The sequence below is a fragment of the Muntiacus reevesi genome, chromosome 1 (genome assembly GCF_963930625.1).
Source record: "Muntiacus reevesi chromosome 1, mMunRee1.1, whole genome shotgun sequence".
Classification (NCBI taxonomy): domain Eukaryota; kingdom Metazoa; phylum Chordata; class Mammalia; order Artiodactyla; family Cervidae; genus Muntiacus; species Muntiacus reevesi.
The window spans coordinates 153,635,092-153,651,471 of NC_089249.1; the positions used below are offsets into that span (position 1 = coordinate 153,635,092).

At 35.3% G+C, this 16,380-nt stretch overlaps 1 protein-coding gene across 6 annotated transcripts in view; it reads left to right on the forward strand.

The window, feature by feature from the left end:
• The window catches only part of EPS15 (epidermal growth factor receptor pathway substrate 15), a 138,280-nt gene that overhangs the window by 26,811 nt on the left and 95,089 nt on the right, over positions 1-16,380 (forward strand). For all 6 annotated transcript variants that reach the window (XM_065913363.1, XM_065913347.1, XM_065913355.1 and 3 more), the window contains exons 2-7: positions 4,446-4,487; positions 7,926-8,015; positions 8,919-8,966; positions 11,827-11,922; positions 13,550-13,615; positions 14,746-14,871. In XM_065913363.1, coding sequence (XP_065769435.1) covers positions 4,446-4,487; positions 7,926-8,015; positions 8,919-8,966; positions 11,827-11,922; positions 13,550-13,615; positions 14,746-14,871 — 468 coding nt within the window. The remainder of the gene's footprint in view (positions 1-4,445; positions 4,488-7,925; positions 8,016-8,918; positions 8,967-11,826; positions 11,923-13,549; positions 13,616-14,745; positions 14,872-16,380) is intronic.

Below are 16,380 nucleotides of genomic sequence, written 5' to 3' on the forward strand. Positions count from 1 at the left end.
GACTCTTGAGAGTCCCTTGGACAGCAAGGAGATCCAACCTGTCCATCCTAAAGGAAATCAGTTCTGAATATTCATTGGACGAACTGATACTGAAGCTGAAACTCCAATACTTTGGCCACCTGATGTGAAGAACTGACTCAAGACCCTGATGCTGGGAAAGATTGAAGGCAGGAGGAGAAGGAGAGGACAGAGGATGAGATGGTTGGATGGCATCACCAACTCGATGGCCATGAGTTTGAACAAACTCCCTGAGTTGGTGATGGACAGGGAAACCTGGCGTGCTACAGTCCATGGGGTCACAAAGAGTTAGACATGACTGAGTGACTGAATTGAACTGACATTGATTATGAGAATATTTAGAAACAAAAGCAGGATAGGTATTCTGGGTAATAGTCATATTTTTTGCCAGCTTCTTAGATGTATCTGTCTCTAATATGTTGTTAGAAACAGATATATAACCATTATTCTACATGTTTCTCTAAATTTAGATGCTGTGAAATCATACTCTGTCTTTAATTTCACTTCATTCCAGTACAGAATATAAATTTATATAGTTAAAAATAGGAAGACTTTTGATGGAACTTCTAGAATTCATTACTTTAATTAAATCTCATGTTCTGTTTGAACTCATTCAATTTGTTCAGTACTTAACATTGCTTTTGAGGGATGTTTCAGTGCCTTGGTAAATTTTCTTTCTGCTGCTGCTGCTAAGTCGCTTCAGTCATGTCCAACTTTGTGCGACCCCATACATGGAAGCCAACCAGGCTCCCCCATCCCTGGGATTCTCTAGGCAAGAACACTGGAGTGGGTTGCCATTTCTTTCTCCAATGCATGAAAGTGAAAAGTGAAAGTGAAGTCACTCAGCTGTGTCCCACTCTTAGCAATCCTTGGACTGCTGCCTACCAGACTCTGCTGTCCATGGGATTTTCCAGGCAAGAGTACTGGAGTGGGGTGCCATTGCCTTCTCCGAATTTTCTTTCTAATAATTGGTATTTTCTAAAAACTTCAGTAGCTGAAGTTGTTTTTTTTTTTAATCTTTTTTCATTGAACTTTAGTCTTCAATTAAAGATTTCCCACTGATTTTGAACAATATACAACCAATCATTAAAGGACTTGGCCTTCAAAAAGATTCAGTAGTGAGACACTTAGGTTGGGTTTATAAAGTCAGTCTTTGAAAGATTACAGCCTTTAAAATCTGATGACAGGTTGCAAGTAGGGAACACATATTTCCACGTTTAAGTATATTTTTGTTTTGTTTTCAATACCATTTTTATCCTTAAAGTTTTAACTGTGGTTATATGTAAACATTTATAAGTTTTGGCAATTGCAGCTAACTCATTAATACTGATTCCACTAGAGTGCCATGATAAATAGAAGTAACCTCAAAAGTTTTATGCAATTATCTGTCTATTTTCTAGAGAAATTTTAGTATGTAATTTTGTATTAAACATATAATTTCTTCTTTTTAGCTCATTGTTCTTGACAGGATTTATCGGGTGATAATAAAGATTGTCAAGCAACAAAATAAACAGTTCTAGAATTATACCATACAAAAATGACAAAACCACCTCGAGGTTTTAGACTATTGACTCCTCACACATACTTCATTTGCACCTCACCTGTAGTTTCTCACTTACTTCGCTGGCTGGTGGCCTGGTGCATGTTGCAGGTCATTGCACATCTCACTGTATCAACTGTGTCAACAGGAGCACCAGCATTAAATATTTCTTCTACTGTCTCAAAAGGATATAAAGAGTTAGCTGTCCATGGTTGCTTGTGTCTGAGGATACTTTTCACTGTCTTCTGTATGATGTCCTTGAAAAGGTGTTATGTTTTATCTGTCAAGAGTCAGGGGAAAGATGGAATTATCACTGGTCTTTTTTATGATTTCATCACTTGTTCAAGTGGTTAGAACACTTAAGACACTGTTAGCTTGGCCAGAAAATAGATGAATACAGGAGAGGTGTTCTAAATTCATCTTGGTTTATTTTAATGTAGTGATTAATGAAAAATACTTCATTCAAGGAAGTGAAAACTGTGAAACAAGTGGTAAACCACATGGGATGTTGAGACAAGAGATTGTACTGTCCTGAGCAAACCAGGGCATATGAGAAACAGCATGGTAATGTGAAAGAGTATGGAACTTAGAGTAGGACAGACCTGCATTTAAGTCCAGGCTCTGCCATTTAAAAGCTTGGACAAGTAACCTGTCTGAAACTTGGTGTATTAGGGTTCTCAGAGAAACAGAACCAGTAGGACAGACACTTACACTGACCAATTTAAATTTTAAAGAATTGACTCATGTCCTTGTGGAGGCTGGCAAGTCCTAAATCTGCAGGGCCTGTTGGGGACTGAGGGGAGAGTTGATGTTGCAGTCGAGTCTGAAGGTGATCTCGAGGCAGAATTATTTCTTCCTTTGGGGAGATCAATCTCTCTTAGGACTTTCAACTGCTTGGATGAGACCTCCCCACATTACAGAGGATAATCTGCTTTATGGCTTTAAATGTTAATCACATCTAAAAAAATACCTTTACAGTAACATGTAGACTGGTATTTGACCAAACAACCCGGTTCTCTTGCCTCACCAGTTGACAAGTAAAGCTAACTTTCACATGACGTTTCTTTATTTACTTATTGGTAAGATAATATATGACTCACAAGGATTAAGTGTGGTAGTATTTATAAAGCACTTAGTATAATGTGTTCTCAGAATAGGCACTGAGTGCATGTTGGCCCAGTAAGACTATAGGCCTAACTTTGATGCTTGAAGATCTTTTTCCCTGTTTATCTTCGTATTTCTTACTAAACTTCTCCTGTCTCTTTATCTACTTAATAAGTTCTGTCAAATCTGTCTTAAAAACTTTTTCTTCAAACCAAACCCTTCTTTTTCATCCTTGCCAGTGTTTAGGTCCTCTACAGGGCCATTAAAATTTTGTCCTAAGTAACCCTCTGCATACCATCCTACTTTCCCTCTTCACGTACAAATAATCACTTAGTTAATTAGTATTAACTAGTATTAGGCTCTTGAGTGTGTCCTCTTTTCCATCCTTATTTTCTTTACTTTTACCATGGGAGTTGAAGCCCTTCATCAGTTGTCTTTTGTAACAGCCCTCCCTAACCTTTTTGGCACCAGGGACCAGTTTCATGGAAGATAGTTTTTCCATGGACTGGGGGTTGGGTGGAGGGGACAGTTTCGGGATGATTCAAGTACATTATATTTATTATGAACTTTATTATTATTACATTGTGTTATATAATAAGGTAATAATACAACTCACCATAATGCCTAATTAGTAGGACCCTTGAGCTTGTTTTCCTGCAACTAGAGTGATTATAAATACAGATGAAATTTCGCTTCCTTGCCGGCCCCTCACCACCTGCTGTGCAGCCTAGTTCGTAATAGGCTATGGACCAGAATGTGGTTGGGGACCCCTTATAATCTTATCTCTAATCCTTATCACCGTTTAGAACTCCTTACTATTCTCGACAAATGTAACTGAGATTTCTGTTGATTGCATTTATACCTTTGTGTGGAATCACCGTCTCCCCTACTCCCCTATACCTCAGATTTCTGCACTGGTGTCACCCTCATGAAACCTTCCTGTATTTCCTCCCAATTCCAGAACATTCTTACACATTCATGTACAATGAACCTGAGCCTTCAAACATTGATACTCCTCAGCTGCCTTTCAGATGAGATAATATATCTGTTCATCAGCTGACCTAGGAACCGTTTAGACTGTATTATGAATTGAATGGACTTCCCAGGTAGTGCAGTGGTAAAGAATCTGCCTGCCAGTATAAGAGACGCAGGTTCCATCCCTGGGTTGGGAAGATCCCCTGGAGGAGGAAATGGCAACCTGCTCTAGTATTCTTGCCTGGAAAATTCCATGGATGGAGGAGCCTGGTGGGTACAGCCCATGGAGTTGCAAAGAGCCACACACACAGGTGAATTGAACACCACTCCCTGCTATAAGTATTTCAGATCTGATATTAATATCATTTTTTTGTTCATTAGTTTGTATATTCACTTGATTATTTTATTGAAGTGGTTTTTTAATTTTGTTCATAGGTACTTTGGGGACTTGGGTAAGGATGAACTCTTTAAGGTTTTGGGCTTCTCAGTTGCTTTTTAACCAAATCATTTCACCATAATTTGTTATATGTTGAGTTTCTGAGTAAAATTTTAGGAGAGGAAAAGAGTTCTGATATCAAAAACAATTTTAAAATTCCTGTTTTGTTTCTTGTCTACCTAATTCTTGGTAATCTACATGGCTGCATTTATTTACTCTTCCTCCCCCCCAAAAGAAACAAAATTGAAAATTTTGAAATTGTGGATATATTAATTGTATTTATCTTCATTTCATGTGTCTGTTGAATGAATGTAATTATATTAATAAAAGTCATTGAATAGCATTTAATTTCTAATTATTTATTTATTTTAGTTATCAAGCGGAAATCCTCTTTATGAGAAATACTATAGACAGGTAAGATGATTGTTTCTTATAGAATATACTTTCAACTCCTGTATTCAGCCAGCTGAATAAATTTGACATTTCTTGTTTTCATTTTCTTGTGCTTTAATCTCCTGCTTTGATTAATGTGTTTAACAAGTTTTCAGAAAAATTAAGGAAAGATAATTAAGCCCAAACACTTGTCTTAAATATCTATCTTAAAAATCCATGTAGCATTAGATATATTCATCCAGATACAAACATTCAAATTAATTTAGAAGTTATTTAGAAATGACTTTTATGTTATTTTAAAGACGTTTTAAAGATTAATTTTCATCAAGTTGAAGCCATACACTCATAAGTATAAAATGAACATGTATCGAAGATTTTTCTTCAACTCATTAATTATTGAGAGAACCAGTGAGATATAAAAATGAGAATATGAGTTACAGAGATTTATATTCTCCATCAGAAAAAATTAATTTCATTGGTATGGCTAGGAATCATTTGCATTACTATCAGTTTTATGTAATTTAACCTCTTCCCCTACAAGTATAAAATAAATAGCTTAGTTCATAGAAGTCAAAGGTGCAAACTATAGATCAGATAATATTCTGAAAGCATAGACGGTATTATTTGCCCATTTCCAAATATCAGATCATTTTTATTTATAATTTCTTCACTTTCTGATCATGATTACTGAAAAGGCTGGTCTCATTATTTTTGATCCTATTTTCTATATAATTGCAGCAAGTTTTAATGAACCGCTATAGGTCTTCTTGTGTGACTTGCAAGCCTAAAGCCATATACTTTTTTATATACACACACACACACACACACACACACACACACACACACACACACACACTTATATATATGTGTATTTAACAACTTCTAAGGCCAGGTAATTAGTTTCTGCTTAAAGCCTTTGTTATTTATACTTCTATTTTGAGGCTAGAATTCAAACTTTAGAAATTCACCTCTTCATATTTCACATGCAGTACATGTAAATTTGAGTGAATTTACCTCATCTTGGGATTTCCTTATTTGCTAAGGTTCCTGGCCTTCTGAGTAACCTTGCTTTATTACTTGAGACACTTCGGATCTTACAAACCATAGCAGGCTGGTCTTCTTGTGGGGGCCTGGTAGACTGGCTCTACATAGAGTCAGCCCCTGATCCTTAATAGTGTCTTGTTCTATCTGAATGAAAGAGAATCATTTCAAATATGATCTTGTTTTTGTACAATTGGTTTACTCAACTATATCCTGATAAAAAGGAGAATAAATTGTTATTTAGCTTGTAACTACATGGCCATAAAAGATAAGGATATTCATTAAAGGTTTTTGATTTCTAAAGGGTCAGTGCAAATCATATACCGTTGAAAATTATTTCATTCGGTTTACCAAAGCAGCGCCTGCTAAATTGAGGGATAATTTAGTAAAAAAGGACTTTTCCACATATCCATTAGAAAATAGAATAGTAAAAATAATACCAGCAGTATTGCATGTAAAAAATCATAATTGAGTTTTCCTTAACACTTCATTCAGCTCTGTGTGATTAATTTGTGTTCTCCTGCATCTTGGGTCCGGAGTTTGCTTTTATGAGATACATATACTTCCAGTATGCAGAGTCCTGGGATTTTGACTTGGTCTGCTAGTATAGTCTGAAAGTTGTCTAAGTGATGTCAGCCTAGAAGTCTTTACCCAAAAGTCTATATTTTAAAGTGTTAATAGTTCAGAGTATGTGATATTGTTCTTTCCATGAGGCTCTGAGACCCTTCCTTTGTTGAAGAGGTGCCCTGTAGCTTATGCCAGAGCCTTTAGGCAGATACCAGAGTACAACAGAAACTGCCTGTAGATGACAAAGACTGAATGGCTATGTTTAATTATTATAGTAGCCAAAAGAATGGAAGATAGCAAAATTGTTTACTGGAATAGAGTGCATAAGTATTTCTTCAGAGTTTGATCAGTGTTTCCCTTCAGTGCCTCTGTTTTTGGGCTATCTGGGGAGAGAGATGATTCTTTTCTTCTTCAGCCCTTGTCAAGGAGTAGGCAAAGAAAAGGAGTTGTGGAGAATTCTAGAGGCTGATTTCCTAACCATTTTGTTCTTCCTTGTTACCCAAAATGTGGATTGGGCAATTCTTTCTTGTTTGCTGAGTGCCTGATTTATCCCATGTTCTAGCACTTGAAAGAAAGGATTTCTCTTTTGCTTCTTTGCCGGGTTTGGTCTGTCTGGAATGCTTTGTATATGTTTTAGTAAACTTAATCTTTTAACTAAAGTGGAAAAACAGCTAGCTCACAAATATCCTAGCATCGTGTTACTCTTCCCAAGACTTTCTAAAATTTACTTTTCATTTTTTACAAATAGAACTTTAGGAAATCTCTACAGAAATGAGAGTCCTTTTTTTGTTGTTTTTCTGTTCTTGGTGACCTCATTCTGTCTTAAAGGAAAGTCCCCATCAGTTAAAATGATGTGTTTCCCTTAATGTGCTTCAGGAACTTAGCAGTTTTTTAAATGTTACTTAAAGTTTATAATAGAATCACTGCTAGTTTTAGAACTGATATTGCTTTGATTTTTTAATAAAGTGTTGCAGTTTCTTAAGAGTAAGTATAAAAGCAAAAGTTTATTATTTAAAGATATTTAAAAAAAAAAACAAACCACCAGGTAACTGTGCAGCTATTCACGTTTATCAGAAGACCTCTTCAGAAATTATTGCTCTTTGTCTCTACTGCCATTCAAGTTTATTGGAATTTAAATGGCACCTATAGAAGACTTGGAATTAGAAGATATGTGTTGATATTATGACTCACTAATTTGTTCTACATCCTCTGAGCTTCAGGGGTTTTTTTTGTTGTTTTTGGTTTTGGTTTGCATAGCTTATGGGATCTTAGTTCCCTGACCAAGCATTGAACCCAGGCCCCAGAAATGAAAGCACCAAGTCCTAGCCACTGGTTCGCCAGGGAATTCCCCGAGCTCCAGTTCTATCATTTGTGTAATGGACTTGATAAAAAGCACATTGTAGATGGACAGTGCTCTCTAGATGGTACTCTTCTCATGTGGGTCTCCAATATTACATTACACCAGATGCAAATATTACACCTGATGCGAAGAACTGACTCATTTGAAAAGACCCTGATGCTGGGAAAGATTGAAGGCAGGAGAAGGGGACGACAGAGGATGAAATAGTTGGATGGCATCACCGACTCAATGGACATGAGTTTGAGTAAACTGTGGGAGTTGGTGATGGACAGGGAAGCTTGGCGTGCTGCAGTCCATGGTGTCGCAAAGAGTTGGACACGACTGAGTGAACTGAACTGAACTGAACTGAATATTACATGGCCTTTGTTAGTGAGAGGATTCCTGCTTTCTTTTTGAAAAACTCAGTTCTCAAATCATAGGGAGGAATGTAGGTAAATAATCATAATTTTATCTTTATGTTTTTTGTCAGCTTATGATTTGTATTTTTTCAGGTTGATACGGGCAATACTGGAAGGGTATTGGCTTCTGATGCTGCTGTATTCCTAAAAAAATCAGGACTTCCAGACCTGATACTTGGAAAGGTAGTATTTGTTCATTGTATCCATAACTAGATATAATGAATATTTATTAGTGTAGATAAATTGGATACAAATTCAAAAGACATCTTGAGAAACTTAGACGTTAGAACTGAGTCATGAAAGCAGTTTCAGTAATGCAATGGAGGGAATTTCTGGTGTAGTGATTTATCCTCTTGAAAAATATGGTATTTTTCAGATTTTTAGAAAACAAATTACTTTTTAGTAGAATGAAATGAGGAAGTAATAGTACATTTGAGTGTTGGGGGAGAAACAGTGCAGACTGGGAACCTTGCCACACACTCTGAATTGGCTGTTTCCCTGCTTCCTCTATTAGAACTGTCTCTTAACTGTGTTTAGTATGTGGTAAATAGAGTAGGAGATGAGAGGCTTAGGAAAGAGCACAAAGAGGTGGAAAGTCCCTCTCTTGGCTTGATGTCCTTATAAATCCTTATGTGTGGTACTGATATATATTCAACCCTGAAAAATAATCATTAATAATTTAATTATTCACAAATAAACATTAACTATTTCAGCTTACCCATAAGAAAGAATATCATCTTAATAAGGATCTAAAATCAAGGTAGCATGTTCTAGTAGAAAGAGCATTGGATTTAGAACCTGGGTTAATAAAAAAGTCATTGGACTGGAAATTAGAACCTGGGCATCAGTTCTTTCCCTGATACCTTGGATGTTCATGAGTAAGTCACTTAACCTCATTGGACCTTAATATCTTTGTGTAGGGTTACACTAAGTGATCGTCAAAGTTTCTTTCCGCTTTTAATTCTACAATTCTTAAATCTGACTATCAAAGAGCATGAGGTTGTCTGTTGCAGGAATTTTATTTTTCTGTAAGATGATTTTTGTTTTAAATATAGATTGATACTTTTCTTTTCTTCTAAATTTCAGATCTGGGATTTAGCTGACACAGATGGGAAAGGTATCCTGAACAAACAAGTAAGATTCAGAGACTGACATGAACAATTTTTGAGTGATTCAGAATAAAAAATAGCCAGCAGTTTTTTGTATTTTTAAACTAAAAATTTGTTTTTGCAAAATTAGGGTTTTGTAAGGACAAGTGTCATAATAAGGAAAATACTTCCAACAACTAGACATTAAAGTACCTAATTCCCAAAGATTAGAATTAGTTTGGTGACATTATTTCTCCTAGAGTGTCAGTTTGGGCTGCTATAACAAAATATCACAAACAGCAGAAATTTATTGCTCACAGTTCTGGAGGCTGGAAGTCTGAGATAAATTGCCAGCATGATTCTAGTGAGAGCTAGCTTCTGGATTGCAGAGTTTTTCTTTATCCTTACATGGCAGAATGTGCTAGTGATTTCTCTCAACTCTCTTCTGTAAGGCACTAGGCCCATTTATAAGGGCCCTATCCTAGTGGTCTAAGTATGTCTCAGAGGCTCTGCCGTTGTTTTGGGGAGTTTAGCTTTCAATATATGGATTTTGGGGGATACATTCAAATAATAACATGGGACTTATTTTTCCTAGTTATTCAGGGAGACTTTTTGTATCTTACTAAGTTTCTTATGTGTTCAGGGTTATAAATAAAAGTGGATTTTATTATTTATGTGTTAAGATGGTATTGTACATTTGAAGGGAATCTCTTGGCTAATCAAATCTAAGTATGGTGTATTCTGGTCTAGGTTCTGTTGCTAACATATAAACCAAAAAATGGTTTATAGTCCAGAAGTCAGTCTTGGGCCAGAAATATGTGAAGGGGTTGTGGGTATTAGACACCATTAGAGTACTTTAAAGTTTGTTGTTGGAGATAGATTTCAGAGTTCTACAGGATTAAATTCAAAGCTTGCTACATGCTGATACATTGGGTGAGTATTACTACTCAAAGTTAATTCCCCCTATAGGGATAGCTGAAGCTGACTGAGAAAAAAGATGGAAAAATTAGATGAGGGGTCAGAATACCCAGTCTCTTATTTAAGATTCCAAGGCTAGATTGTGGGTCCTCATTGGACCCCCTGGCCAGAAGACCCAATTTGGTGCCTTGGAGACGTTGGAAAACTAAATTCATGTGAGCATCCAGGGTGCTCTAGACTCAGGTCAGCAGATTATTTGTTGAGTACCTATTTTGAGCCAGGCTTTGGAGATACAGAAGTAAAATGTGATAGAATGTGATCCCTGTCTTCAGGAACTTAACAGTAAAATAAATTCTTCACTGCTACTCCTAGTCTTTGGATTTTCAGTTTGAATTGCCTTTGTTATATCCAGGTGGCGGGATTTATGGATCTGCAGTTAAACTTTGATGTTTGCATTGAAGGAATAGATTTTTGAATTAACGTATGATATTAAGGACATAAACCAATACTTACTGAGTTTTTATGAGCCAAAAATGATAGTGCTTTCTTCCTATAGTGTGGTTTTTAATTTTCTTCCTTACAGTACATTGTAAGAAATTAGCCCCCCTTTTAAAGAGGTGTTTTTTTTGTTTGTTTTTTTTTTTAACTTGCCTAAGGTCTTATAACAAGTAACAGAACTAGAATTCAGTGCAGTAGCATTTCACTTCAGAGCCCATCCATACTACCAGGGGTGTGGACTTGATTATCTAAGAGAATTGAATCTCATGCAGAATGACAAGAGAAAAAGGGTTATTTATAGAGTTCAGCATTTAAAGGATGGGAGGAGACAAGACTCCAGAAGATACTTGGAAGGTCAGAGCAGAACTTGGACAGCTTTATGAAGCTGTGCTGGTAGAGGAGAGTTTCAGGGAGGGTCACACTGTCCAGGCCGCCAAAACAAGTAGGTTGAGGTTTTTTCTTTTTTTTTTTTTAAGAGTCTGTTGTATTTTGTAGCTATGAATTTGTTTCTCTGGTTAATGGTGGGAGTTGAAGTCAAATTGCATAGAAGCTTGTGTGGTGAATGAAAAGAAAAGGCGAGATCTTGAAATAGCATTTTTTCAAGATATTTATGAGTGAAGGCGAAGTACTGTATAAACAGACAACCTGCAAGTTTCTAAGAGTAGATTACGAATTGAGTAAGAAAGTTGTAGGTGAGAACAGGAGATTTGAGAAAAGCAGTAAAGGGTGGTTGCATCAGCAGCTGTACCTAGAGTATATTGGCAAGTTGTAAGTAATCCTGACTGGAGTAAAAAGCTTTTTATGCCTATTCTGAGACTTGATTTTAACTGAGAACAGCTGAAAACAAGTTGCTTCGCTGTCTTCCCCACTTACTAATTAAATTTTGAACTGAGGCTTCAAATGCCAAAAATCCAAGGACTTTTGGGAGAGATAAGTATTTTGAAGTCAAGAAGTTATATAATTGTTTCAGATGTCGCATAGTTATTCTTTGTAGCTTTTCTGGAATAACAGTGACTGAGTCATTTGAATGATTGATCTAGTGTCAAAATTTATAATCTTAAATCCAGATATGACTTTTGATAACCTTTTATTTATTTTCTTCTAGGTGTTATTTTCTTCTAGACTTTTCTAAGATTCTTTTTCTTAAGTGATAAAAATAATTTCTTACCATTATTAAATATTCTTTGGAACATGATTATTAATCTTGGTATATTTCCCATAGCATGTATATTAGTTTATTTTCTCATATATACTAATATTTTTTGCTGTTTATTATATCAAGAATATCTTTGTACATAGAGCTCTTCTTGTATTTAGAGCAAGTGTTTTTTAAAGCAAGTGTGCTATTGTATTCACTGAGACATAAAAATTTTGGAGTATTTGTGAATTGTTTTATATTTTCAGATTAAAGATAATTGTGTAGATAGATGGATGGATGGATGAATGGGTAGATGGATAATGCTCTTAACATTCATACTTTTCTTTCTCAGGAATTCTTTGTTGCTTTGCGTCTTGTGGCATGTGCCCAGAATGGATTGGAGGTTTCACTAAGTAGTTTGAACCTGGCTGTTCCTCCACCAAGATTTGTAAGAAGTGCTTTTAAATTGTATTTTAAAAACTGATACCACATGATTAGAAAGTAGTATTTCCTTGCTTCTGTTTACTCTTATTTATTTAACTTCCTATTGATAGGCTTTTAGCTTGTTTCCAGTCTTTTATTATTTAAAAATTGCTGCAGTAAATAGAAACCTTGAATCTGTCACTTTGCATGTGCAGAAATATATGTATAAATTCTCAGATGTGGAATTGCTATTTCAAAAGTTTGTGCACTGTAATTTTCACTTACAGTAGCTTGTCTTCCACAGTGGTGGTTTTAGTTCATAGTCCCACCAGCAATTGGTTCAGTGTGCTTTCGCTAGCTTACTGTGGTCAAACGTTTGTTTCTTGTCAGTTTGGTAGGTGACCAGTGGAATGTAAGTGTGGTCTTAATTTATCCTTTTGGTTTTATGAAGTGAAGTTGAGTAGTTTTTCTTATGCTTATGAGCCACTTATGTTGTCTTTATGTGAAATGTCTGTTAATAACTTTTGCCTATTTTTCTTTGGTTGTTCGTCTTTTTTTTTATTGAATTCAAGAGGTTCTTAATATATTAGGGAAACCGTTGTTTGTCTATATGAATTGCAAATATTTTTTCCTAGTTTTCTATTTATCTTTTGACTTTGTGGTGATTTGTTTTCCCATAAAGAAGGTATTGTATTTAATGTAAATGAATTATTTGAATTTAAGTTTTTTATGGTTTTTTGGTTCACGTTGACATTAGTCCTGATGTAAGGTATGTATGGATTCAAATTTATATTTCTTCAGGATGACTACCATGTTTATTGAATAATCAGTCTTTTCCATAGTGATTTGAAATGCTACCTCAATCATGACATTCTCATATGTATTTATTTTTTCTGGATTTTTCTGTTTATATCCATTGATCTGTTTAACCATATGTTGATTTCACATTGTTTCAATGATCATATTTGATAATTTATATTTGATAGGGCTAGTCCTCCCCACCTTACTGCTTTTTTCAGAAGTTTCATGGCTCTTATTGTTTTTAAAATTCAGTATTTTAAAAGTATTTGGTCTAAGTATTATGAATTTAACTTCAGGTTTGAGAATTTCTATACTTCTGAGTTTAATTGTGGAGTCAGAGGGTTGATTTAGGGATTTGTTGCCTAACTATATACTGTTAGTAAAAATTTTCAAATATATCTGTCTCTACAAGCAAATAAACATAATAACTTGGACATGCTATTGGTAGGTTCCTATACTTGTCACTTAGAAATCTTAAGTTGTACTTGTCCCTGTCTGCTTTCCTTAAATATCCTGGGGAAAAGTCATCAGTTAACAGGGCCATAAATATTTTTGTTACATTCAGATAACTGTATCTTCATTTTATTTTGATTTCAGATGTAATAGGATTTATTCTGTAAGACTTAACATGTTTTAGTTAGTGCTCCACAGTCGTTTATGCATCTAACACAGCTAATTCAGTTTTTGTTTCATTTGTACTTCAGTGAAAGTCTGAGTTAATGTTAAATAATGTCCTTTGTGTATTGAGATCCAGCATTTTGTCTGAGTGTTTAAATCCAAAGACGATTTCCTCTTCATTTTTTATTGATATGAGGATTTCAGCCCTTCGTGTGTTACATTTTCCTTTTTAGCATGATACCAGTAGTCCTTTGCTAATCAGTGGAACCTCTGCAGCTGAGCTCCCATGGGCTGTAAAAGTAAGTAAACTTTTTGACTATTCTTTTACCACACTTTGCTTCTTACCTACATAATCCTCTCCCCATTCTTTCAAAATATATTGCAGGGTGTTTTAGACTTTCATTTTTTACTGTGGAGGAAATGCTGGTACTAGAAATTGCTTGAGTCATGTTATTCTCTGTCAGTCATTTTTTGACCATATTGGCTTAATCTCATTTCTGTTGTAGTGTAAACTAAAAATGGTGATATCATAATCTGTTATTAACTAAAATATTTGATGAATATGTAGTTTACCCCACTGGTATTATTTCTTATTTGAAAAGTTCTGCCTAACTAAATATTCTCTTTATGACTCTAAAACAATTCTTTATGAAATCTTTTTCTGGAATGGGTATTTTGCCTTATAGTTATTTAGAAGCACCAAAATGGTTATAGCTATCTTAGCAGGTTTTAGAAATTGTAATTTTAAAATAGAATGTAGCAGATCAAATAATCAGTAATAAATGTATAGTTTTGTCAGAAAACCATTTTGGTTTGTATGCCTTGTGTGCTATTGTGTAAGGATCTGGTCTTGGCAAATCATGAATGATAGTTTTTATGTTATACAGATAATTTATAGGGATTTTAGGAAATACCTTGTTATTGATAAGAAAAAGAAATCTTGCTTTGGAAAAAATGAGGGAAATGATGTTTATTTCTTTGGCAAGGATTTCTTTTAAAAAAATAATAAATTGAGTTTGAAATGTAATTAATGCCATGTTTAGAAAGTCATAGACACATAAACACATAGCTGTGTGTTCTTATAGAAGTTATTGCTTTGCTTTGGGTCTGTTTGAGAGGGTTGGACTAGGTTCTCTTCTCAAAGTCCTTCGATCCCTGAAATCTTTTGATTTTAAAATCCCTGACTTTAACTTAGCAGTAGAAAAGGCAAAGCCGATGTTTCAGTTACTAAAGGAATGGAAGGGATTCTAAACTTGTGTGTGGAATAACTTAAATTACTATTTACTACCATATATTTGGATGAAAGTGAAATACGTTTTTTAAATGATCATTTTTAAAATGTTGCCTAGTCTTTGAGGACTTAATGTTTATAACTGCAGTTACGTTCCTTTCCCCATTATTTAACTTGCAATCTTTTTTTATATTATAGCCTGAAGATAAGGCCAAATATGATGCAATTTTTGATAGTTTATGCCCAGTGAATGGATTTCTGTCTGGTGATAAAGTGAAACCAGTGTTGCTCAACTCTAAGTTACCTGTGGATATTCTTGGAAGAGTAAGATACTAAATTCTAAGTGTAACTTTTATGTATTTCAATTTTACTTTAAATAGGAACAGTTTCAGTTCAGTTCAGTCGCTCAGTCGTGTCCGACTCTTTACGACCCCATGTTTAGCTCACTGTTAAAGAATACATAGATCCTATTTTGAAGTTGTGGTATTATAGAATTTTTTGTGCTCTCACTTAAAACTATTGCCTATTTCTTTCTTTCTTTGGTTATTCCCTCTAAAATATGAGTGTTTGAAATTAGTTGTCATAATCCTCTAGGTAAGGCCTTTTGTCTTTGGGTTGTATGCTCTGACCTCCCAGTTCCTTGATTTAATTTCCAGAGACCATCAGTATTCTACATCTTCCTTTACTCCATGACTATATCATGAGGCCTGGTTAAAGGAATAGTTTCATCTCTGAAATCATAAATTCTACTCTCTAAAGAGAACTTCTTGGCTTTCTAGATTTCTTTCCTAGATTCTTGCAAGACTGATTCTTTGACGTCATCAAGACCTTTATATCAGACTCTTATTTTCTCTATCCTTTGAATTTACTTTTTCCTTCATCCATCTTGGATTCTTTTGGTTCACAGTTTCATGTCAGTATTCTTAACTTTCTTTGCTGTGTTTTCTAATCTCTCTCCTGCCTGATGAAAATCTAACCTTACATGAAGCTAATTATTTGCCTTCTCTCTGGTTGCACTTGGACTATTGAGAAAGTCTCATGAGATTAGTATCCTCACAGTTTTGTGATCACCAGTTTCAGCTGGGCTTTCTGTACTGTAGGCTCTCTTGTGCTGTTTGGATAGTGACTTCTTAATACACCTCTTTATATTTCAGACCTTGTCTGCTCTCTTTAAACCTCTAGTCTTTTCTTTTATTTCTTACTTAGACTATATAGTGTTGAATCATAGCTACACCATATCTTAACTGTGTGACCTTGAGCAGATCATTAGAAAACCATGTCTCAGTTTTCTGATCTTTAAAATTAGCCTGTTTTCAAGGGATTCACTGGTGGCTCAGATGGTAAAGAATCCACCTGCAGTGCAGGAGACCCTGGTTTGATTCCTGGGTTGGGGAGATCCCATGGAGAGGGGATAGGCTGCCTACTCCGGTATTCTTGGGCTTCTGAGGTGGCTCAGTAAAGAATCCTACTGCAATGAGGGAGACCTGGGTTTGATCCCTGGGTTGGGAAGATCTCCTGGAGAAAGGAATGGCTACCCACTGCAATATTCTTGCATGGAGAATTCTGTGGACAGAGGAGCCTGGCAACCTACAGTTCATGGGATCGCAAAGAGTCAGACTTGACTGAGTGACTTTCATATCACACCATCCTGTTTTATAGGGTATACAAATTAAATGGGATAATGTATATAAAGTACCTAGCACAGAGCTTGGTACATACTCTTTGAATGTTAGCTGCCATGATGATGATGATGACAGCAACTTATCATCACAACACCAGTACTACTGGATCAGTGTTGTATAGTTTAGGTGCTAAACTAATTTTCTAATCTTG